General features: G+C 40.9%; 1 protein-coding gene, 1 long non-coding RNA gene and 1 pseudogene across 3 annotated transcripts in view; 1 reads left to right on the plus strand and 2 right to left on the minus strand.

Moving 5' to 3' along the window:
* Positions 1-21555, minus strand: part of VPS4B (vacuolar protein sorting 4 homolog B) — a 33201-nt gene extending 11646 nt beyond the window's left edge. The window contains exons 1-5 of one of the 2 annotated variants that reach the window (XM_003827269.6): positions 21313-21555; positions 10536-10647; positions 9358-9514; positions 6505-6572; positions 2778-2897 (exon numbers count right to left, since the gene is read on the minus strand). In XM_003827269.6, coding sequence (XP_003827317.1) covers positions 2778-2897; positions 6505-6572; positions 9358-9514; positions 10536-10647; positions 21313-21339 — 484 coding nt within the window. In that variant the 5' untranslated portion in view covers positions 21340-21555. The remainder of the gene's footprint in view (positions 1-2777; positions 2898-6504; positions 6573-9357; positions 9515-10535; positions 10648-21312) is intronic. The other variant, XM_034943917.3, reaches the window with a different exon arrangement.
* Positions 10679-21527, minus strand: LOC106634032 (26S proteasome regulatory subunit 8-like; annotated as a pseudogene).
* Positions 21556-22196: 641 nt separating the features above from the next.
* Positions 22197-24090, plus strand: LOC134729257 (uncharacterized). Its single transcript, XR_010110162.1, has 2 exons — positions 22197-22330; positions 22877-24090. It is a non-coding gene; the product is annotated as an uncharacterized LOC134729257 (long non-coding RNA).
* The last annotated feature ends 286 nt before the right edge of the window (positions 24091-24376 follow it).

Raw genomic sequence — 24376 nt, forward strand, 5'->3', positions numbered from 1 at the left:
GCTCATTCATTCAATCAATATGTATCAAAACCGTAACATGTGCACAGGCAAAAGGATTTCTGCCCTGCATGGAGTCTAGTAGGGGAAAAGAGTTCAGTTAAAAGGTACTTTCTGATCATCTACTGTGTACACTGCTTGATACCAGAATATTGTACAAAAATTATATCCATAAAAAATGGGCAGCTGGAAGAGATTTTCTTTGAATATTTATGCTCTTTGGAAAAGCAAACCTAACAAAGTTTGGATGACTTGTGAGTTTCTGCTGAATTCTTGATTCCACAGGAAAGCACAGGTTAGTGTTATAGGTAGCAGACTTTCTTTTATTTTTTTTGAGACGGAGTCTCACTCTTGTTGCCCAGGCTGGAGTGCAGTGGTGCGATCTCGGCTCACTGCAACCTCTGCCTCCTGGTTTCAAGCGATTCTCCCGCCTCAGCCTCCCAGGTAGCTGAGATTATAGGTGCCCGCCATTACGCCTGGCTAGTTTTTGTATTTTAGTAGAGACGGGGTTTTACCATGTAGGTCAGGCTGGTCTCGATCTTCTGACCTCAGGTGATCTGCCCACCTCAGCCTCCGGCTAGGTAGCAGACTTTCATGGTTGGGTAACAAAAAGGTGATACTACCTTAAATCCTAGTTTTGCCAAAATATAACCAGCAAATACATCAACTCTTCGAGCCTCAATTTTGCTAATGAGCAATTATAATCCTGCCTAAAATAAAACAGGTGGGTTACAGCTGGCAGTAAACTATCAAACATACATTTAAAAAACTATGGCTGGGCATGGTGGCTCATGTATGTAATCCCAGCACTTTGAGAGGCTGAGACGGGTGGATCACCTGAGGTCAGGAGCTCGGGACAACTGTGGCCAACATGGTGAAACCCTGACTCTAGTAAAAATACAAAAATTAGCTGGGTGTGGTGGCAGATGCCTGTAATCCCAAATACTCGGGAGGCTGAGGCAGGAGAATTGCTTGAACTCGGGAGGTGGAGGTTGCAGTGAACTGAGACCAAGCCATTGCATTCCAGCCTGGGCGACAAGAGTGAAACTCTGTCTCAAAAAAAGAAACAAAACAAAACAAAACAAAAAAAACTGCTAGGTGCAAACTATGGATGTGTACACAGTATCTGCAAAAGAATGATATGCAGATGAATAACACTGTTTCACTTAACTGTTATGAAAGCAACTGTTACTTGAATTTCATTTTCCTATTTTACATGTATACATTTACAAGTCAGTGTCTGAGTATGGTACATATACCACTGGTATAACATGAAATACTTTTAGGTGGTATATACTTTAAATAATTTTTTAATGTGTATTGGAAAAACACTTTTTTTCACTTATAAAGGCACAAAGCAGTCTTTTCAATAACGTTACTAAGTAAAAATATGTGAGATGATTTAAAGTTCAAATACAGGCAAAATAATCTTTGGTGTTAGAAGTCGAGAGAGAGAGAGATGACCTCTCGGGAGGAATGAGGCAGAAGGCTCCTGCCAGGTCCCTGGCAATGCTGTTATTTCTGGATCTGGTTGATGACACTGGCATGCTTGCTTTGTGACAATTAAGGAAGCCCAACACCCAGGGGCTCCTGTATGTCTCTGTATCTTTATGCTATACTCTAGTAAAAATGTTGTTCTAAAAAATAAGCAAAGAAAAATATTAAAAATTAGTAATGGTACACATACATGGAAAAATTCATGAAGATGATACATCAATGACTCATGTTTGAGAAAAACTGGTATAAGTAATATACCATAAAATGAGTTCAACCATATTTTTGTGCTTTTATAGGATTATGATGTCAACTTTTATGCTGTTAAGTTTCATACTCCTGAAGTTGGGTAGTAAACTGCACCTTGAAGCTAGGTGGACAGTGCGTGGCCTACAGGCTTTTTGCTCTTCATCACTGCTCTATACGATACGACTGTCTGGACTCTTCAGTCTGAGGCCAACATTGCAGATTTGCTGTTGACATAAACCAACATGTTTGCAAAAGGAAAAACCTCTGACTGTCAGACTGTGGGTGTGGCCATATTACAGTCAAGGCTATCAGTCACAAGAAGGATAATATAAAGGAATGGTTTAGCACAGACATATCACTTACTGCTGGAACTAGAACTTGTAAGTTTCCCCAGATGGTAGGTCAGCAATATTCTCTTCACAGTGATAATGAAATATCCTTTTGCTACTAGAGGTTATGCACTTCCTCTGAAACTGTTAAGTGATTCTTACTCCTCTTTTTAAGAAATAGAAATACTCTTTAAAAATTAATACATAACCATTGCAAAAATTCAGATGAAAGTCAAAAGTAAAAATCTCCTATAATCTTATCCCCTAGGCATATATTAATATTTCTATGTCAATCTAACTATACATACTTCTCAGCATACACATTTAACAAACATGGAATCATACTATTCAGTTTATAACTGCTTTTTGATCTTTGCAATAGATGTGGACATTCTTCAATAAAATACAATGCAGATTTCAATTTATTAATGTAGATGTACACTCTATTTTACTGAGTGCATAGTATTCCACTGCATGTTGGTGAATTACCCTACTGGTTGACATTTAGGTTGTTTTGCAATATATATACACTGCAAATATGGATATGTATAAGAAATAAAACATCTTGTATAAAGATATATCACCACCTTTTAACAGTCACAATTTATTTAAGATAATTCATTAGTGACAAGAATGACAATGCTTCACCTCAGTCATCAATGAACTTTTACAAACTCATGAAATAAAATTATTTAAAAGTTATGTCACCTGTAAAAAGATGAGGAAATTTAATAGGCAGTATCACAGCCTCTTTCAGTGCTTCTTTGGCTCCTTCAAGTCCAGCAACGTCACTCCATTTCACATTTGGTCGTTCTATAACAATGGCACCTGCAAAAAATTACGTTATCTTTAAATTAAGAAAGACTATTTCACCAAAGTTAGAAGACAACATGAAATAATGATGTTAAAGAAACGCATTATAAAATTGGGAAAGTTTTATGTACTAACAACCTTTTTGAAATAGCATGAGCAGGAAGCAGGTGTTAGGGAGTAGTCAATAGGACTAGGAACCAGGTGGATGACTAGATAACCTGGGGCATGTTACTTTACCCTTCTGTTTTAGCTTCCTCACTTGTGAAATGAAAATAATACCATCTGCCCAAACTACTTAGATAGGTTGGTGAGAAAATCAAATGACATAATGAATATTAGAGTGTTTGGAAAAGCACCAAACGTTCCATAAGGTGGTTATATTTGAATACATTGATTTTGGAGTATCAAAAGTACTTGTTCTACCATTTCTCCTGTTAACCAAAAGAAAAGGTAATCTAATCCTCTCCTCAACCACTGGAAAAAAAAATATGCTTATCAATTTCAACTCAAGATAGGCAGACAGACAGAAGGGAGAAGGAAAAGGAGAGAGGAAAGGAAGGAATGGAAGCAGATGATGGGAAACCGAGAAAAGATACCCCTGCAGATTTGCAATACTTTCCTAAGATTTGCCCAAGTTTCTATTTGGCTGCTAAATAGATCTATTTACAACTTTTGTTAATTAACAAAGTTAACTTACAGGGAAGATTTAGCTTCTGAATGCAGTATATTCAAAAGCCAAAGCAATTACTGCAGTAAGAGTCCAAGAAGGATGTCTTTTAATATAGCCTACTGACAAATTTTCTAGTTCTCTTTTATCAAAAGCTTTTCTAATTTTCTAGAATATGGAAACTGTTCCACTATAAACTATGAAGCAGCCTGTTCTAAGATGACATGTAGTTAGTTGTTTTAAGTATAACAGAACACCACCACTTATACAATCTATTACTTTATGAAATCACTGCTACTGATTGTTTCTTCTTGTTAGGAAAGATAATCTGTTACTCTAAGACTAGTTACTAGCAACTTACTTCCCTAAATTATGAAAATCTTTAGCTACTAGATTAAAATTAAATGAAACCATAAGCATTTTGTATTCCAAAAGTTCAGACTACTATAAAGTGAGAAAAAAGTAAATTCACTTCGTCTTTTTTATGTTTCATTAAGATTAGTAATCCTAGGATTTCATGTCAGTTAAACAAAAATAAACTTATTTTATATATGTATACCGTCTGACTAACTCAAGATTTCTGCTATAAATTTTAAAAATGTGTCATGATTTGTTTTCATATATAATACTTTTAAGTTAAAAGGTGACTTTGGAATGTTTACTGCTAAACAATCTCATACTAGACATGGTTTGCAAAATTAAAAAGGGGGGATGGGATTATGAAAAATGCTAACAAATGGAATGTACTTCCAATGATATAAATTTATCCGGTCTTTGACTATACTATTTACTAGTATATTACTTAATCACAAAAAATTCACTGAATAAAATTAGCTAACAGAAAACTCAAATCACAAACCGATTTTTAATTTTAACAAATATACATTTAATATCATAATCTAAAACAGAAGTAAAAGATTTAAAATACTGTTCAAAAAACAAGGAAAAATTCAAAAAAGATACAATAGTATGAAATCCAGCAGCAAACCATTAAGAAGTAGAAAAAAAAGGATATTCAAATATAAAAGGCTAGGACTCCTTTCATATTCTATTTCATCCTGAAATTTCAAATACATTTCCTCATTTAAATGTTTTAAGTATTTGGTTTTTTTTCTCTTTTATTTGTTTGTTTTACATTTCTGGCCCTTATCTTAAGTGATAGGGAATTTAGAGAAATCCCTATTAAAAATTGGTTGTATCGGCCAAGTGCGGTGGCTCACAATTGTAATCCCAGCTCTTTGGGAGGCTGAAGTGGGCAAATCACTTGAGCTCAGGAGTTCGAGAGCAGCCTGGGCAACATGGCCAAACCTCACCTCTACAAACAAACAAACAAACAAACAAACAAAAAAACAAAAAAACTTAGCTGGGCATAGTGGTGTGTGCCTGTGTTCCCAGCTACTCAGGAGGCTGAGGCAGGAGAATCCCTGGAACCCAGGAGTTCCAGGCTGCAGTAAGCCATGATTGCGCCACTGCACTCCAGCCTGGGCGACACAGCGACACCCTTGTCTCAAAAAAACAAAAAAGAAAAAAAATAATGTATCTTTTTGAAAATTAAAGATATACAACTGATTTTTACCTGGGGCAGGGTAGGGAGAGGGAAACAAAACCAAATCCAATAGAGCAGACAGAAAAAGTGTCTTGCTTTACAACTGGAATAAGGCCACTTGGCACAGACCCACTGGGTTACCCAATAAATGCCAACTGAGTGCACAGTGTGTGCCAGTAGTTTCAGGTGGTGGGGACACCACTACGCTTGAGTGTAAACTCAAGTTTTTGCCCTTGGACTATATCTACCACTGAAGTTCTTGGCATCTAAAGATGTTCTCTATTCATTACCTGGTCTGTTGTCAACACATTATCCTTACAGTGTTTTCCTAGACATCCCAGTAGGGTAGGCAAGACAAAAATACTACCAAAACGAAGACACTAGTATAGCAAGGCTAAAAGTTTGGCTCAGGTAGGTATTTTCACTATTCAGTAACCAAGGCTGAACCTATAAAATGGAAATCCTTCCCAGTTATGCATTCTATTTGGTAAGATTCAAATGAACAAAATACATACTACCAATGGGTGAGCAAAAAATTCAATCTGAAAAATTGTTAGACAATTTATTTCGAAGAATAATCAAATCTCAGTGATTAACAAAGCCAGCCAACAAATAGATGCCTTTTTAGATAAACAGTGCTACCATTTATTGAGTCCCTAGACTTCATCAGATATATTAGGTAGTTTTTACACTGTCATTAATCTTAAAAGCCCTGAAAGGAAGCTATTGCTCATTTCTATTTTAGAGATGGGGGACTCTGACTCTGAGAGATTCAGTCACTTGCCCACAATTAGAAAGTTCTAAGTGGCAGACCCTTGAACAGAATCAAGATCTGAATGGAGCCAAAAACCTATGTCCCCTCTGTTATGCCACTGTGGTATAGTAGAACAGAATGAAAGGGCTTAACAGGTGTGGATGGTAAACACAGAAAGCTTAAACAATTAAATGTAAACAGGAACACTGAAAAGCAGATGAAGAGCAGTTTAGAAACAAAATAAACCATCAATAAGTGAGCTACAGCAACGGCAATAAAAGCCACGTGTAAGTCCTAACTTCTCTCACAGTAGTAAATTTTAATACCATCAAATTTTGCAGTGTGCTAATAGTATAAGGTTTACCTTCTCTAAAAGGCGGCAAATAAACAAAAAGAAAGAGCAAGTTGACTGAGAGCCTTTTAAAGGCAGATGTGAAGCCAACAAAACTATTATATAAAAAAGACCAAACCATGATCCTAGAGGGCAAACCCTAAGAAAACACTCTAAACAAAGCCAGCACATGACTATTGGGAACCAAAGCCAGTTCTTAAACTTCATTTAAATATAGAGGGAGAACAAAAACAATTCAAACAGACAATTCACTTTGAGTCTTTTTAATAGGATAGTAAATTTAAAAATGAAATCTAAAGCAACCTTGAAGTTGATTCTGTAGTTTCTTTTTTTCAGGATCATCAGATTCTCCTTCCCCATCACTGTCATTCCTAATAAAAAGAATTTAATATATTCAAATGATCACTCATTGCTATCAAATAAGGCAAAAATGAAGGAATAATTAACCTGAAATATTTGTAATTTCAGTGGCAAAATCAGACATTTACATTAAAAGTTATGCTTACTTATTTTAAAGAATGTAGTAAATAAAATAAGAAGCAGGCACGTTATCATCAATAGAGAATCATGTAAAAGAAAGGGACAAAAAGACCAGAATGAAGTCAGGAACTAGCTCCAAATTCCCATGACATATTTAGGTATGTATTAATTCATAAATGCATGCCCCACACATCACTCCATGAAGGATTCAAGATGAATCACAGGAGAGTTGCAAACAACAACAGTAAAAACATCAGGACTGGGCAAGATATAAATTAGAACAAGAGGTCATATTAGGAGGAAAAAAATCTGGAACACTATCTAAGGTACAAAGGTCTACAACCCTTAGTCTGGGGATTCCAAAGGACAGAGGAAGCTTCTTGATGACAATGAACTACACCCAAAGAACAAGTAGGTCGATCAAGGCATTTCATTCATATCTAGGGATTTATCTTGAGGAAATAATTTTAGACAAGTTCAAGCATTTGACCATAAGGATAATCACATCCACACTGTTTGCAAAAGGGGAAAAAGTAACTCATATTATAGGGACTAGCATATGACAGGATACATTGCAACATTTAAACGTGATGTAGAAATAGTTTATTGGAAAGATATTCCTGATACAATGTTAAGTATAAAAGTGATAAAGCCAAAAATAAGGCATTATATCACTTTAAAAACAATAACATAAAAAGGGAGATAGAAGCATGACATGTTTTATGCCAAAATGGAATTGCCTTGGTTATCATAGGATGGTGGGGCTGTGGGTGAGGTAGACACTGCAAAAGATTCACATGACACTCACTCCAACCTCTTTCTATCATGCTGTCCAGTACTATAAAGGCTGTCCTTATTAAAAACAAACAAAAAAAACCCTGCCGTTTCTCATCTCCCTTGTAGCTAGGGTTCCACATGAGACCTAAATTCTTCCAAGAAGGTGGGGGCTGCTCACAAGGAGACAGAATCTTCAGGCGAAGGCACTGGTTTTGCTGAGGGAGCTGCGCAGAGGATTTACTACCTGCTCCCAAGCACCATCAGTGCTTAGCAGAGGAGTTGGCAACAGTGGGATCCCTACTTGAACAACCCTGGTACTGTTGGCCATTTCTCCTGATTCCCTGGCCCCACTATTCTGTAAGGTAATACCCTATAATATATCCCTTTTTGCTTAAATTAGCCAAAGTGGGTCCTACTGTAAACGAAGATTGCTGTTCAGTACAAAAGAAAAACTGGCATCGCCTTGTCAGGTAATCATCTCAGAAGAGACCCTTACAGGGTTTTCAAGCAAGACAGAAGAGCTTCTATGGACAAGGGAAGAGAAGCTTCCGCTGTCAAGGGAGTCTCAGTGACAGCTGGAGGTCCCGGGCAGTCAAGGTCAACTAAATTCTTCCCAATATTTTCACTTCGTGTTTGGAGTCCCTGTTTTATACTAAATGTCCTCACTTTCATATAAGAAACCCTAAGCTGGAATTCAGTAATTCGTAAGATCAGACTATCATCTGATTTTTGTTATGTCAGTGCTATCGATGAAGAAGATAACATGTTCTTAGGGTGTCACAGAAACTCCCTGGTTCCCCGATCACATCTTGAACAGAGAATATAAAACCTTGAGCTTAAGCTTATCATTTCCTTCAAACTCTGCCACATAGTTTGAAGCAGCCAAGTCAACGCTGGTTCTTATATTCCTCATGTACTTCCAAATGGTCTGTGGTAGCAGCCACCAAGCCCCAAAGCACTTCATTCCTTGTGACCACAGGGTATTGTTTAAATAACCTGCACCACTGCATACCATGAACAATGAGAACCACATCCTCTAAAGCTGAGCAGAATCTCGCTGCTTTCAAACCCAAGCAGGCCAGATAACTCCATCCCAGAGTCTCATTTTCTTAAGGGTGTGTTACCTGGAACTACTAGCATCAATTAATAGGACAGCCAGAGAGGATGTGGTTAGAATATGTTCCCAGTGCTGAGCACAAACTTGGCACGCATATGTCATGTACTGAATAAACAAATTCTGCATCTAGAAGTGATACATCCCCCATCTAGGAAGACATGCCAAAAATCAATTTCAATGTTTATAAGTTATGCTGTGTTGTTTTCTTTACAATGACAACATAAAGCAAATCTAACACAAATTCACATCAAAAAATTTTGCATAAGATATCCAAAAAAAATTTACATTGTTGGAGTTACTTTTCATTTTTTCCATGTGGTCAAAGGTTTAACTCTCTGGTCACTCCTATAACCTTAAGCTTCCGTATTAGCTAATGGCCAGAGAGTAACTGAGTGCTGTTCCTACAAGCATTCTCTCCTCCTACTAGCAGGCAGCCAGGAAGGGTTGTTTGAGGAATATTATCCATTCAACTTGGCAAACTAGGGGTCAGCAAACTTTTTTTTGTAAAGGACCAAACAAGTAAATATTTTAGGTTTCGTGGGCCATACGGTCTCCACACAACCACACAACTTTGTTGTTACGGCATGAAAGCAGCCCTAGACAACAATATGTAAAAGAATGGGCACGGCTGTGTTCTGATAAAGCTTATTCCAAAAACAGGCAGCTGGGCAGCTTTGGCCCATGAGTCATAGTTTGCTGACACCTGTTTTAATCAAAAGAAATTTATTTCACAAATCGGAAGCAAAAAGCCACGATAAAATTGAAAAATTTTAAACACGTACCCCTTCTCATCTGCTGGACTCGGCTGTCCTTCTTTCACTGGCTTCTGTGCTTTTTTCTCTTTATTTTTCAGGTACTCCTTTAGTTTTTCTGCTCTATCAAGATATTCTGTACACTTTGCCCTGATACTTTGCTTGGCTTTATCACCCTGTGCTTCATCTATTAAAGGGAAATGAGAGAGATTTTTTTCTGTTAGTATTCTATGTAGAAAGGTTTGAACTCTTAAATATGTATTTTTTCAGACAAGGAAATTCTATGTTGGGAGAAGGAGGGAAGATCATCTCTAACTCATCATAGCCAATGATTATCACCTCTTTTCTACCCCTTCCTCCAGCAGGGTTGGAGACCAACAGTGGGTCTGAATCAGAAACAATCTGAGCAAGACAGCAGGGTATTTTAAGTTAATGTTAACTAACAGGAAATTATTTAATATTCTGAAGCTTTCATATTCTTCCCTTACATTTTTGCAGATAGTTCAAAGTTGCTTGTCTTACACAAACCCAATTATAAAAAAGACAAATAGAAGGAAAGCAGTATTAATCATTTCTATGAATGTCTACAAAAGCTTTATTTCAGAAGAGTAAAGTGATGGAAATCCCATATATTCTGTGTAATACCAACATCGTAAATTTTACTACATAAAGGCCTCTGTCAGAGCTGTTTTCAAAGTGAACTTTGGCAACACGTGCAATAGATGGGATGAGCCCCACATAGCTTACAGGTTATGACTCATTCTTAGTCTCACTTTAACATAAAACCTCAAAACTAAATGGGAGAAGCTCAAAAGAACATCTTCAATCATCTAACTGCATTCCATTTAAGAGCTATGAGGGCAGGGGTTTTATCCATTTTTTTCCATTGTATCCCCAGTGCCTGCCACGTGGTAAACATGCAATACATATCTGTAAAGACACAAATAAAATGTCTCCTAACCTATTTTCCACTGACTAGACTACATTTTAAGATGGTTAGGTATACAAAGTAATAACTATGATGGCTGTCACATTTGCTAGCTACGTCTCAATACTTAATCACTAGAAAGAAAGTGGAGTATTTTTTTTTTTTTTTTTACAAATGGATCATCTAGAATTGTCTGGCATTATATTTCAATTTTTTAGAAATGAAATAGAATAAATTTTTCTTTTCGTGTTTTTAAATAAAATATAACCTATGGCCTCACATTTAACGACATGAAGAAAATACTGCACAGCATGCTGATAGAGCTGAAGGGCTTCCTCGTAGTTCCCAGCCTTGTCTTCTTGCGCTGCTTTGCTAGCCAGATCTATCGCTTTCTGTTTGAGGGAGGCAAAATAACAACATTTAAATCAAAGCATAAACATAAATTTGAAGTAAATAATCATACTGAAAGTTTTTTTTTTTTTAAAAGCTTCTCAGCTTGCTGGGCTGTGAAAGAAAACAAAAATAAGTAAAAAATAAATAGTAACTAAAAAATCATTTTTTTCTAACTCACAACTGTATTTTATTATAAATTACAAGTTGAAAAGATGCAAATTACATGTTATAGGAATAAATGCTACTGAATGTTACTTTAGTACCAATCGCTAACATTTACATGTAATTTTCACTTAGCTAAAGTTAAATTTAGGGCTAATAAGAAATAATAGAATGTGAAAATTCAAACTAAACAAGCATTTAGAGAAATTCTCAAAAATTAAATGCTGCTTTAATCTAAAAGATATAACAATAGTGGAAATGTAAATGGGGTGAAACCTCTTCAGAAGCAATGGGGCAATGAAATATCAAGAATCTGAAAAATACTCATATATTTCAATCCAGTAATTAACTAAAAGGTTTACTGAGCACAGATATTATCAGAGAGGTCTTTTAAATAACAAAAACAAAACCTGGAAACTTAAATCATAAAGGATGCCACAAAACAGAACACCAAAGGATCACTAAAATAACATTAAGAAATATTTGTAATAATATGGAAAGTGTTAATAATGGGCATTTTTAAAAAGCAGGACACAACTTTTTATATGTAGCAGGAATTTATTTGAAACAACAGCAGAAAAAAGCAGCACAGGAAAAAGATGGGAAGGAAATTTAACAGAGTTTATCTTTGATAAAACTTCATATATTTTTCATTTTCTACTTTTTCACATCTTCTAAAAAATGTCCATAAGGAACATGGACTACTTTTGTGGCATTTTTTAAAAAAGTCCCAGAAATAAATCCATACTGATAAAGCCAAGAGATTTTTGAAAATGATGCAAAAAGCCAGTCAATGGCACCGAGTCAGGCTTTTAAAGAAGTGGTGCTAGAGGAACTAGACATCCATAAGCATACACCTAAAAGAATTCTGACTTAAACTTAATACTTCCTACAAAAATTAACTCAAAAATGGATCATAGAATTAAATGTAAAACTACAAAACTTTTATTCTTATTTATTTGTTGAGACGGGGCTCCATCTCACTATGTCGACCAAGCTAGCCTCAAACTCCTGGGCTCAAGTGATCATCCTGCATCAGCCTCCCCAAATAGCAGGACCACAAGTCCACACCACTGCACCCAACTAAAACTTTTAGAAAAAACATGGAAAACTTAGGATCTGGGGATGGGCAGAGTTCTTTGATTTGACATCAAAAGCATACTATATAAAAGAAAAAAAAAGGTAACTGGACCTTATGACAAAACTTTTGCTCTCTGGAAGATTTTGTGAAAAGGATGAAAGGACAATCTATAGACTGGGAGAAATATTTGCAAAACATATCTAACAAAGAACTAGTATCGAGAATACATAAAGAACTCTCAAAATGTAACACATATCTACATGTGAAAAAACTGCACAAACACAACCACACCCACACACACAAAAACACATGAGGACAAGTAAAACTGTGAAAATATGAGTAAGAGTGGTGGAACGTATCAATGTCAATATTCTGGTTGTGATATTGTCCCAGTTCTACAAGATGCTGCCACTGGAGACAACTGGATAAAGGGAATGCTAGATTCTCTGTATTTCTTACAACTGCGTGTGAATCTACAATTATCTCAAACTAAAATTCTCCTGAGCTCAGGAGTTTGCGACCAGCCTGGGCAACACAGTGAAACCCCGTCTCTACTAAAACACAAAAAATTGACCAGGCGTAGCAGCATGTGCCTGTAGTCCCAGCTACTTGGGAGACTGAGGCAGGAGAATTGCTTGAACCCGGGAGACGGTGGTTGCAGTGAGCCAAGATCATGCCACTGCACTCCAGCCTGGGCAACAGAGTGAGACTCCACCTCAAAAAAAAAAAAAAAATTATGCACAGATACATACAAATAAAGGGAAAACATGATTTATTAAAACATTCCAACTGGGTTAATTTAGGTAGTAAAACTATTCAACAGAAATAGGTGCCAGTAAAAAAAAACATGAAAATTGACAGTTGTTAGAGATATTAAAAAGTAAGTATATAACATAAGCAAAAAATCATTCAAACAATGCAAAAACCAATTATGTGTAAGAATATTACATTTTGGGGCAGTTGAGCATGGATTGGATATAGCTGGGCTGAGATCTGTAAATGGGAGGAACAGGTCTCCCGCTGGAAGACCATGCTTCCTCTGTTGTAGCGGGGAAGAAAAATAAATGGTTACTTCAGAATTGATAAAATGTAATAGTTACGTTATCTCACAGGTCAAGTAGCCTAAATTCAAAGCTAAATTTTCAAAAGTTTTATCAGCTAGTATATGAACATAAAACATGGAGTCACACAGTCAAGTGGTGGTTAGGTCAGACTGGTCATATAAAAATGCACCACAGCCAAGATTGTGCCACTGCACTCCAGCCTGGGTGACAGAGTGAGGCCGAGCACAGTGGCTCATGCCTGTAATCCCAGCAGTATGGGAGGCTGAGGAGGGCGGATCACTTGAGGTCAGGAGTTCGAGACCAGCCTGGCCAATATAATGAAACCCCATCTCTAAAAATACAAAAAATATTAGCCAGGCGCCTGTAATCCCAGCTACTTGGGAGGCTGAGTCAGGAGAATCGCTTGAATCCAGGAGACAGAGGTTGCAGTGAGCCGAGATCACGCCACTGCACTCTAGCCTGGGTGACAGAGCAAGACTCTGTCTCAAAAAAGAAAAAAAAATGCATCTCAAAGCCTCAGTGGTTAAGCCACATAGCAGAAATAAATCCTTTTTCTTTTTTCTTTTGAGATGGAGTCTCACTCTTGTCGCCCAGACTGGAGTGCAATGGCGCCATCTTGGCTCACTGCAATCTCTGCCTCCCAGGTTCATGTGATTCTCCTGCCTCAGCCTCCCCAGGGGCTGGGATTACAGGTGCCCACCACCATGCCTGGCTAATTTTTGTATTTTTAGTAGAGATGGGGTTTCACCATGTTGGCCAGGCTGGTCTCAAACTCCTGACCTCAGGTGAACACCTGCCTCAGCCTCCCAAAGTGCTGGGATAACAGGTGTGAGCCACCGTGCCTGGCCTAGAAATAAGTTCTTTCTTATCCTAACTATAATTTTCTTCTCAGGTGATTTTGAAATGCTGTGCCACTCACCTCTTCAGCCACTTGTTCCTCTCATTCAGTCAGGCCTCACTGAGGCACCACATTGATTTTTATTAAGTTAAATCTCATACTGCAGTGGATATTATCTAAGCATCTAGCTCCAAACATAGTGCTAATTAAACCAGCCTTTCCCTGATGATGAGAATGTCTGTATATGGCTTCTGAGCACTTGAAATGTGGCTAGTGTGACTGAGGAGTGAGTTTATGTAATTAAAATTAAAATAGCCACATGCAGCCACTGTACTGGGTGGCACACGTTAAACCTTTAATCGAAGACGATGAATTAAGAGGATATGCATCTGTTTTATTTTCTGCTGATGAATGCCCCCATTTCAACCTTATTTCTGTTAACATTTTTCATCTGAAATAAAATTAACCACATCTGTTAGCATTTTTCATTTGAAATAAAATTAACCATGTCTTCTATGGTTAATTCTGGAGAGCTAATTATTTTATTTTTTCATTCCAGAAAGCTTTACCGGAGGGATCCATACAAAGGACATCCCCGCACTTCCATAGTTTCTTGATGGACATGTTTTACTCTCTATCTTTCTGCATGACGCTGGCTACTGCTATCTCAAAGTCCTCCTGGGTGACATGCACTCGCTGTTCCCTCAGGGCATATACGCTGCCTTCTCTGTATATGACTTTCACTTCAGCCCCTGATGCTCCTGGCATAAACTCGGCAATTTTTCTCTGGTTGATCCCCTGGGTCAGGTTCCTTTTCAGAGAATGGATCTTCAAAATGTCCAGCTGGAATTCAATTTTTCTGTTGATGTGTCCTGAGCGAAGCAGCGGTCCATGATAACCTTGATCTTCTTGGGGGCCTCAAAGCTGTCCAGTTGGTTGAGCAGTTCCAGCACGATGTGCAGCACTTCACTGTCCCCTCCAGAACCCCCCTCCAGCTGTGAGGAGCTGATGGAGCTGATGACAGATGGCGGGTCCTCATGCCGCGTCAAACAGCTCCCTCACCATTCTTGGCCCTTCCCCGATGAATTTCTATACAAATTCAGAGCCAGGGATATGAACAAAGGTAGTCTGTATGGTGAGCCACGGCCTAGGCAAACAGTGTCTTCCCAGTGCCTAGAGGTCCGTACAGCAGTACCACCCTGGGTTGTGTGATACCCAGTGCTTCAAAGAGCTTGGGATGCTTAACAGGCGGCTCGATCACTTCTGTGATGTCCTTAATCTGCTTGTCCAGTCCACCAATCATCTCTTAAATCAAGGTTGGCACCTTCTCCACCATCACTGGTGACACCAGTGGGTCTACTTTGCTGGGTATGATATTGTGCAGTGTGTCGCTATCATTTCTTAGCACCCCCTGGCAATTGGGTCTCATGTCATTGATGTCGCTGTTTCTGTCCACATCTAAGACAAACTTGCCCTTGTGATACACCTTGACTAACACTTTCTCCTTATCCATGGCCCGGACTATTTCCCTTATACAGGAGCCCTGTTCCTGCAGCAGCTGTAGCTCCTCCTGCAATAGGTGAACTTTTGCATTGAGTTCATTCATTTATGCCTGCAGCCTCTGGAGGTCCTGGCTCTTATCATTCACTACTGACTGGAGTTCTTCAGTCTCAGACAGATAATACTGGCTGAGTCTGTTGCCTGTCTTCCCCTCTTCCAGCTCCATCTGCTCTGGTCCATCAAACATTATCTTCCCTCTTCAGCCAGAGCTAATTTTCTTTCTGAATATAATCCTCACCATCACCCTTGCTAACACCCTAGTTCAATCTGCTATCATATATGTCAAAACTACTACCCAGCCTCGTGAGTGGTCAGTCTGTTCCCACCCTTGCTACCTGAAAACATAAAAGGTAACCTTTGATGGTCTCCCATTAAAAACAATAAAATCCTGATGCTAGAGCTGATCTACAAGGTCTGAAATAACCTGGGCCCTAGCTACGTATGGTTTTCCCCTGAACCCTAGAATCCTCCTGCACTCAGGCAGCCCGAGCAGTTGGACCCTTCCACCTAGAATGCCCTTCCCTCCTTTCCCCAGATAGATGCATGATGTCTCCTTTTCAGTCCTAGTTCAGATGGCAAGTCCTTAGAGAGGCCTCCCTAATTTGCTATAGCAAAGGCTGCACCTTATCCCTTCTCTTTGCTATCTGCCCCCACTGCACTCTCTCATCCCATCACTGTCATTGTATTTACCTGTACGCTCACCCACTGGCTGTCTCCTTTAGGGAGGTAGGTTCCATGAGGACAGGACTTCACCTTGAGCTACCCATGCCTAGAATGGTGCTGGCACACAATGGGTACTCAAAATTGTTTAACGAATGAAAAAAAAAATTCCCTACTCCTTTTCAGTATCTTCTTCCTTTTGGTTACTTCACTTCTGTCATTCTTAACAATTTCTCTCCACTAGATATTTCCATCAACATACAAACAGCCCTCCTTTAAAAAGTCTTATTTGACAGCAAAACACTGTTCGGTGTCAGTTCTGTTTCTCTGCTACCTTTTAGAGCCAAAAATCTCACCAGAGTGGCCTCTATTCTCTTTCCTGTATCACATAATAAAACGGCTCATATCAAGGCTCTCTAGCATGCTAGATCCAAACACCAGCTCTGCCTTCTTGATCTTCTGACATTTTACAAAGTTGATTATTTCCTCCTTCTTGGACACTGGCCTCTGCTGAGCCCCCAACCACCACTTTGCTGGTTTTCCTCCCACCGCTCTGGCTCCTCCTTCTCAGCCTCCTTCATTGATTCTTCCTCTCTTATGTGACAATGAAGTATATTCATCAGGTGTGGGCTGGGACTCACTTCTCTCTGTTTCCTCCCACCCTACATCAGTGACTTAAGGCTGATGATCTTTGTGTGTGCGTGTGTGTGTCTGAGCATGCATATGGCTTTTTTGTTTTTTGTTTTTTTAAATTTATTGGCTTCTCTCTTCTACTAGAATGTAAGCTCCAGGAGAACAGCAGTTCTATCTGTTGTCTTCACTTCTTTATATTCCCAGAGTCTAGCACAGTGGCTGACACAAGACTGAATGACTGTATCACCCCAGGATCAGTCAGGATCCAGTTATCCATATGGAAGTATAAAGGTTGGGAACATGTGGAATTGTCCTTTTCCACTTAGGAGTCCCAGACACATCCACCTTAGAAAACCCTGAGAAATGGGGTAAATTCTACAATTACCTACCTCAGGAGAAAAGGTGTCCCAGGCCCTGTCTGTCAAGACCGATTCTTTCTCCTCTGCTGTGGAGCTGATCCCCACCTTCCTCCGCTGACATTTATTCCATCAATGACATGCCTATCAACTGTTCTCTCCAACCTTTCCTTTTTTCCCTCAGCAGAAAAATGTGTTGTCCTATCTCAGACTCACATCTGCAGAACACAAACTACACACCATCACTCCTCAGCTCCTCGGTTCTCCTCTCCCTACATCTGACTCATCTCTTTGCCTCCACAGCAAAATCCCAAAGAATACCCACGTTCATCCCAGTTTCCTGATCTCCTATTTCTCCCACAGCAATGCTTTCTGCCTCCTGATAGTCACATCTTATGCTTATCTCACTCCCTCTCCACAGCATTTAACACACACAACAAATATCCTGACAGTGCCTCCTTGCCTGGCTGTCATGACACCATTTTCTTCTAGTTTTAGTCTTTTTTTTTTAGACAGGGTCTTACTGTGTCACCCAGGCTGGAGTACACGGGTGTGATCACGCCTCACTGTAACCTCCACCTCCTGGGCTCAAGCCATTCTCCCACCTCGGCCTCTGGAGTATCTGGGACTACAGGCATGCACCACCACACCCAGCTAATTTTTGTAGAGAGGGGGTTTCACCATGTTGCCCAGACTGGTCTTGAAGTCCTGAGCTGAAGCGATCTGCTGCCTCGGCCTCCCAAAACACTGGGATTATAGGCATGAGCCACTGCGCCTGGCCTGGTTTTACTTTTGATTAATAATTCTTTTCCAGGCTCCCATTTCTCTCTCCTTAAATGTCGCTAATCCATAGAATTTCTAACTTGGTCTTTATTTTGCCTTATTCTGTAAACTCTCCAGGATGTGACTCTGTATGCCTACAACCTCTGCTACCACCTGTACGCTAATAACTCCCAAATCCTTATTTCCAGCCTAGTCCACTCTCCCTACTTCTACACATATGTATGCAAATATTCACCGGACATTTCCATTTGATTGTCTCCACAAGCATCTCAAACTCAACAAGTTTAGAACCAAATTATTTTGCTCCCTTGCCCTGGCCCCAAATAGCTCTCCTTTTGTATTCCCAGAACCAATCCCTATCTGAGTTGGGTACTCAGATACCCAACCCAGAAATCTAGGAGAAAACCCAGACTCTTCCTCCTCCCTCACTTTTAAAATGCAGATACAGCAGGGAGCAGTGGCTCATCACGCCTGTAATTCTACCACTTTGGGAGGCCGACGGGGGTGGATCACCTGAGTTCAGGAGTTTGAGACTGGCCTGGCCAACACAGCGAATCCCCGTCTCTTCAAAAATTAGCTGGGTGTGTTGGTGCATGCCTGTAATCCCAGCTGCTACATGGGGGGCTGACGCAGGGGAATTGCTTGAACCTGGGAGATGGAGGTTACCATAAGCCGAGATCATGCCACTGCACTCCTGCCTGGGCAATGGAGTGAGACTCTGTCTCAAAAAAAAAAAAATAAATGCAGATACAAGCTTGACTCTTCTCCATCTTCAATTTTTCTCCTTTGATCAATCCTCTCCACTTTATTTGAATGGATACCCTACTAATTTGGCCCCTTACCGCCTCCCATCCCACAGACCTTGCCTCCTTGCCCAGTACATTTTATTACAATATACTGTAATAAAAGTGATGTGAATGTGGTTTATCTCTCTCAACATCTTATTGCACTGTTCTCAACCTTCTTGTGATTATGTGAAATAATAAAATGCCTACGTGATGATATGAAGTGAATGACACAGGCATTGTGACATAGTGTTTCAAAATTCTGAACTATTTATTCTAGAATATTTCATTTAAAATTTTTGGACCCAGGTTAACTTTGGGTTATTGAAACTGTGGAAAGTAAAACCACAGGGAAGTGGAGACTACTGTGTAGCTTTATTACATTATATAATTTTGATTTTTAGTTATCTGCATTCCCTCATTAGATTATAAGCATCTGGCCACAGAGATTTTTGCCTTGTTCAGCAGGAAGTTAATCATTACATGAATATTAATCCAAATTTCCTAGGTTAGAAGGTTGAAAAGGTTGAATGAGAAAGCACACATGTGAACCTACCACTAACAAAATTACAATTCAAGATCCTTCCTGCTTAAGAGTAACAATTATGCCTTTAATGTTGGTTAGTCTCTGGCTGATTCACTGAAGAACAGCCAACAGTCCAATTCAAGTATGATGCATTCTGGGGCCGGGCACGGTGGCTCACACCTGTAACCCAGCACTTTGGGAGGCTAAGGCGGGCAGATCACTTGAGGTCAGAAGTTCAAGACCAGCCTGGCCAACATGGTGAAACCCTGTCTCTACTAAAAATAGAAAAAATTAGCCAGGCGTGGTGGCAGGCACCTGTAATCCCAGCTACTCGGGAGGCTGAGGCACAAGAATCACTTGAACCTGGGAGGTGGAGGTTGCAGTGAGCCAAGATCACGCCACTGCACTCCAGTCTGGGCAACAGAGCAAGACTGTCTCAAAACAACAACAACAAAAACCTGCAAATGATGAAGATTATGTTGTAGAGTATCGAAATCACATGCAAAGTCTCTGACAAATGAAAAGCTGGTGGAATAAAAATTGTTAAAAAGCCAACGATGACAAGATGGGCACCTCAGAAGAGTCACCTTTAATACTCAAGGGAAAAATACTTTTACCAAATGACCAACGCTTTTTCCAAATACGTTTACCAAAAAGAACCTTTCCAAATAGGACTACAAAAAGCTACAAAAAACTCAAGTGAAGATTGCTGAATCTTAGTTTAATACAACCTTGGTGAAAAAGATAGTCATCCGGGCACGGTGACTCACGCCTGTAATCCCAGCACTTTGGGAGGCTGAGGTAGGCGGATCACCTGAGGTCAAGAGGCCAGCCTGGGCCAACATGGTGAAACCTCATCTCTACTAAAAATACAAAAATTAGCTGGGCGTGGTGGTGGGCGCCTGTAGTCCCAGGTACTCAGGAGGCTGAGGCAAGAGAATCGCTTGAACCTGGGAGGTGGAGGTTGTAGTGAGCCGAAATCACGCCACTGCACTCAAGCCTGGGCGACCGTGCAAGACTCCGTCTCAAAAAAAAAAAAAAAGAAAAGAAAAGGAAAAAAACACAGACAAATCAACACTTGACTTATTCCACAAAATGAGTCATTGTTGCAATTATACAATTATAATATTTTGTGAAAGATAACAAATATTTTCATAATCTTCTAGGTCGATTTTCAAGATGAAAGTCCCAAGCAAGCCTCCTTTCCCACTCTTTTTGTGTATGTGTGTGTGAAATTTTAATCTCTGTTTAAGTGGGTCTACTTTGAGTGGTCTTTCTTCAGAATCAATTATCATGGGCTAAGGAGTTCTTCCATTACCTTTGATGCCTCTATCAGGCACTCCAATAACTGCTTGTTCAACAAACTACCGGAAGTCCAAGACGGGGACTCAATACAAGTATTTTAGGCTACTCTTTTGTGCCTTATTGACTTACTGGACTCGGAGTCCTCTACATTAAGCCACATTACATTCTAAACTCCACTGAAGCCCTAGATCCACTCTGGGGATGGGAGACACCATTACATTAAGAAATTTCTTTTCTGAACGAATTCCATTCCACAGAGGACTAACGATTAAGCCTAAAATCTTAAGATTCCATGATTTGTGTACAAAACACTGTGCTCATTGCGGTAGAGGAGGGGAAGTGGAGCCACACAGAGGTTTAAGAATACTCCTCGATCTTACACACTACAATCTGGGAGCCACAGGAGTGTGCACATAAATTCAATGACTTCACGGAGATTGTATGTAGGCTGGCTGTAATCTCAGATTCTTGGTCTGTTCCCATATCTCTACTCACCTGACAGCTCAGAATGAAGGGGTCTGCTGTCAGCTTGAGAAACTAAGACCGAACTATGACCACCCTATTTTCAACTGGTCCAGAATAGGGCTTTGCAAAAATTACGTTCTTTCTTTCTCCCTTACCCCTGATTGGAGAAACCTGCCCAGATCTTGGCTGGTTTGGAAGCGGGAAGTCTCAACAAAAGTGAAGAGTCTCACAAAGCCAGTAGCTCGGGAGACCCCAAGAGCGGGCCAGAAACGACCTTTCCGTTGGAAAACGGGCCCCTCTCCCACCTGCTGCAGGTCCCCGGACCCGCCCTCCTGCGCCTCGACCACAGGCGCGGCCGCTTCCTCCCTTCTCCCCGCCCCCCACCCGCTTCTCGCGCCTCCCCTCGATCCCAGTTCCCTAGGGGGACGGGAGATGAGCAATGATACCTGGAGGTTGGGCGAAGTGGATGACATGGCGGAGTTCCCAGGCGGTTCCCAAGGGAACGAGGGGCGAGGAGAGCCAACAGCAGCAACGTCGAAGCGCGCACGGGGTAACAGCCCTCAAACTGGGGAGGCCGGTGGTTCTCGGACCGCGAAGGGCAGCCTCCCTTCCGGAACTTGTTTTAGACAACACTCTCTCCACCAGAGCTCCGACCCTCCCCACCAAACTTCCGCAATCCCGAGCCCCTCTAGGTTCTGGTCCCGCCTCTGCTCCGGGCACTTCCGATTTCGTCATCAGCACGCGCACCCAGTCACCAGACTCCCTTCTCTAGCCACAGCGCAGGCCCTCCCTGGGCCGGCAGAAGTAGCCTGGAAGCCAATCGAGCCCTGGCGGAAGTCGGGCTCGGCGCAGGCGCACTGAGACTCAGACCTAGGCGCTGGGCGGCAGCCTGGCCGACCTAGGAGAGCGCAAGCGCGGAAGCACAGAGCCGGGTTTTGTTGTTTGTTTGTTTGTTTGTTCCCCACCCCCGGGGACGTCTTTTACTTTGAGATGAATTATTGGCCCTGGCTCCCTTCCCTCCTCATCCACATGCTTTGTTGCCTCGTAGCTTTTGAGTGAAAAAGTCATCCATTTCCAGGACCCGCCGACTGGGGGCTTTGGGCCTGTGACTGCGCCTTCTTCACTCCGTGTCCTCTGTGGAATGGGGGCGATCACCGTGAATAATTCAGGAGGGAGTGCGCGGTGAGGCGGCCGCACAGCCAAGCGCTAGCAGTCAGGCCGCGGGCGGGTCGGCGCTCGTTGCTGCTTGTTCTTCCCACGCCACTCGGCATCTTCCAAATGACTGTTGTGTTGGGAAGATGAATGTAAATAAGGCGTGGACGGCCGCTGTCCTCGAGTGTATGGTCTGAGAGGGAAGCACTTGTCCTGTAAAATGGGCATATCAGATATTATTTATGCCAGTTATGTTTACAAGCAAATGGCTTGAGGAGGTTGAATGCGTCTGGGATTAGAGGCAGAACCAAGGTAAAACCCTTTCTCAGCCTTCCTATGGTTTGCAGCCGCCACCACCCTTTTCTTCTTTTCATAGTTAACATTCTCAAAGGAAAGCAACATAGATGTTTAATCACTCCATCATTTTTTTCTCACTCATTTCTTAATTTTTTTCTCATCTGGCATCTCCGAAAGAGTTAAAGTCCTCTCCTCCTCCCTCTTCATTGGTATTGTCAACTACCCAGTTCTTGTTTGTCCAGCTTCCCAATATTCCTTCTCTGCCTCCTTCACTGTCTCCCTTTCTTACTTGTCCCTGAGCTTAAGCTGAATTTACTCAAGAGTCTGATGTCCTCTTCTCTCTTTCTTCACCTCTGCTCATCTTACTCTCTTCTTGAGCTTCAGCTATCAATAGACTAGAAATCGCTTCAAATCTGGATCTCTAGACCCACCCCATCCCCTGCCCAGCATTTACAACAGCCTCTCAGAGGTTTCCTTCACAGGCTTTTTCTGCAAGACAAATTCAACATACTCAAATTAATTACCTTCTACCCTAAACTTCTTTCTCTGGTCTCTCCTTAGAATAGTATTGCCAAATCTGTATCATCCAGACTCAAAGCACAGAGCCCTCTCTCTGCCCTGCATCTACCAGTCCTTTCTTCCCACTTGTGAAATTGCCTTCGCAAAATGATGACTGAGACAGTGAAAGAGATCTAACTTAACCAACTCCATCTTACTTTTAACCTCCAAGCTGTCCTTGTACATTCCTGGGCATAGGCTGAACTAACTGTGGGAGAAACTGAGTTTATAATTTAATCAAAGATGGGCCGGGCGAGGTGACTCAAGCCTGTAATCCCAGCACATTGGGAGGCCGAGGTGGGTGGATCACTTGAGGTCAGGAGTTCGAGACCAGCCTGGCCAACATGGTGAAACTCCATCTCTACTAAAAATACAAAAATTAGGCCGGGTGTGGTGACTCACGCCTGTAATCCCAGCACTTTGGGAAGCCAAGGCGGGCAATCACCTGAGGTCAGGAGTTCAAGACCCGCCTGGCCAACATGGTGAAACCCTGTCTCTACTAAAAATACAACAATTAGCTGGGCATGGTGGTGCGTTCCTGTAATCCCAGCTACTCAGGAGGCTGAGGCAGGAGAATTGCTTGAACTGGGACCCAGGAGGCAGAGGTTGCAGTGAGCTGAGATCGCACCACAGCACTCCAGCCTGGGCTACAGAGTGAAACTCTGTCTCAAAACAAACAAACAAACAAACAAAAATTAGCCAGGCGTGATGGTGCCTGTCTGTAATTCCAGCTACTTGGGATGCTGAAGCAGGAGAATCACTAGAACCCAGGAGGCAGAGACTGCAGTGAACCAAGATCACACCACTGCACTTCAGCCTGGGCAACAGAGTGAGAATCGGTAAAAACAAACAAAACAAAAAACCCCTCTTTTATCACCAGTAATAAGCCATGTTGTTATGATGGAACCCCTGATGTGGAGAAGGGCACATTACTTCTGTGGTATGCTTCCCAAACCTGTAACCTCAATCTAATCATGAGAAAACATCAGAAAAATTCATGTGGAGGGTTTTTCTACTTCTACAAAATAACCAGTGCTCCTCAAAAATGTCAAGATCATAAAAGACAAGGAAAGACTGAGGAACTGTCACAGATTGTGGAGACTACGAAGATGACAACTAAATGCAGTATGGGATTCTGGATTGGATCCTGAAACAGAAAAGGGCCATGAGTTGAAAAACTGTTGTAAGAATGAGAATAAAGTCTGCAGTTTAGCTAATAGTATTTTATCAATGTTAGTTTCTTATTGTTGATAAATGTACCATGGTTATTTAAGATGTTAACAGTAGGGGAAGTTGGGTGAAGAATATATGGGAATTCTCTGTATACCTTTGCAACTATTCTGTAAGAGTTTATTTTTTATTTTTATTTATTTATTTATTTATTTATTTTTTGAGACAAAGTCTCACTCTGTCACCCAGGCTGGAGTGCAGTGGTGCAATCTTGGCTCACTGCATCCTCCACCTCCCATAACGATTCTCCTGCCTCAGCCTCCCAAGTAGCTA

Source organism: Pan paniscus, chromosome 17 (genome assembly GCF_029289425.2).
Source record: "Pan paniscus chromosome 17, NHGRI_mPanPan1-v2.0_pri, whole genome shotgun sequence".
Taxonomy (NCBI): domain Eukaryota; kingdom Metazoa; phylum Chordata; class Mammalia; order Primates; family Hominidae; genus Pan; species Pan paniscus.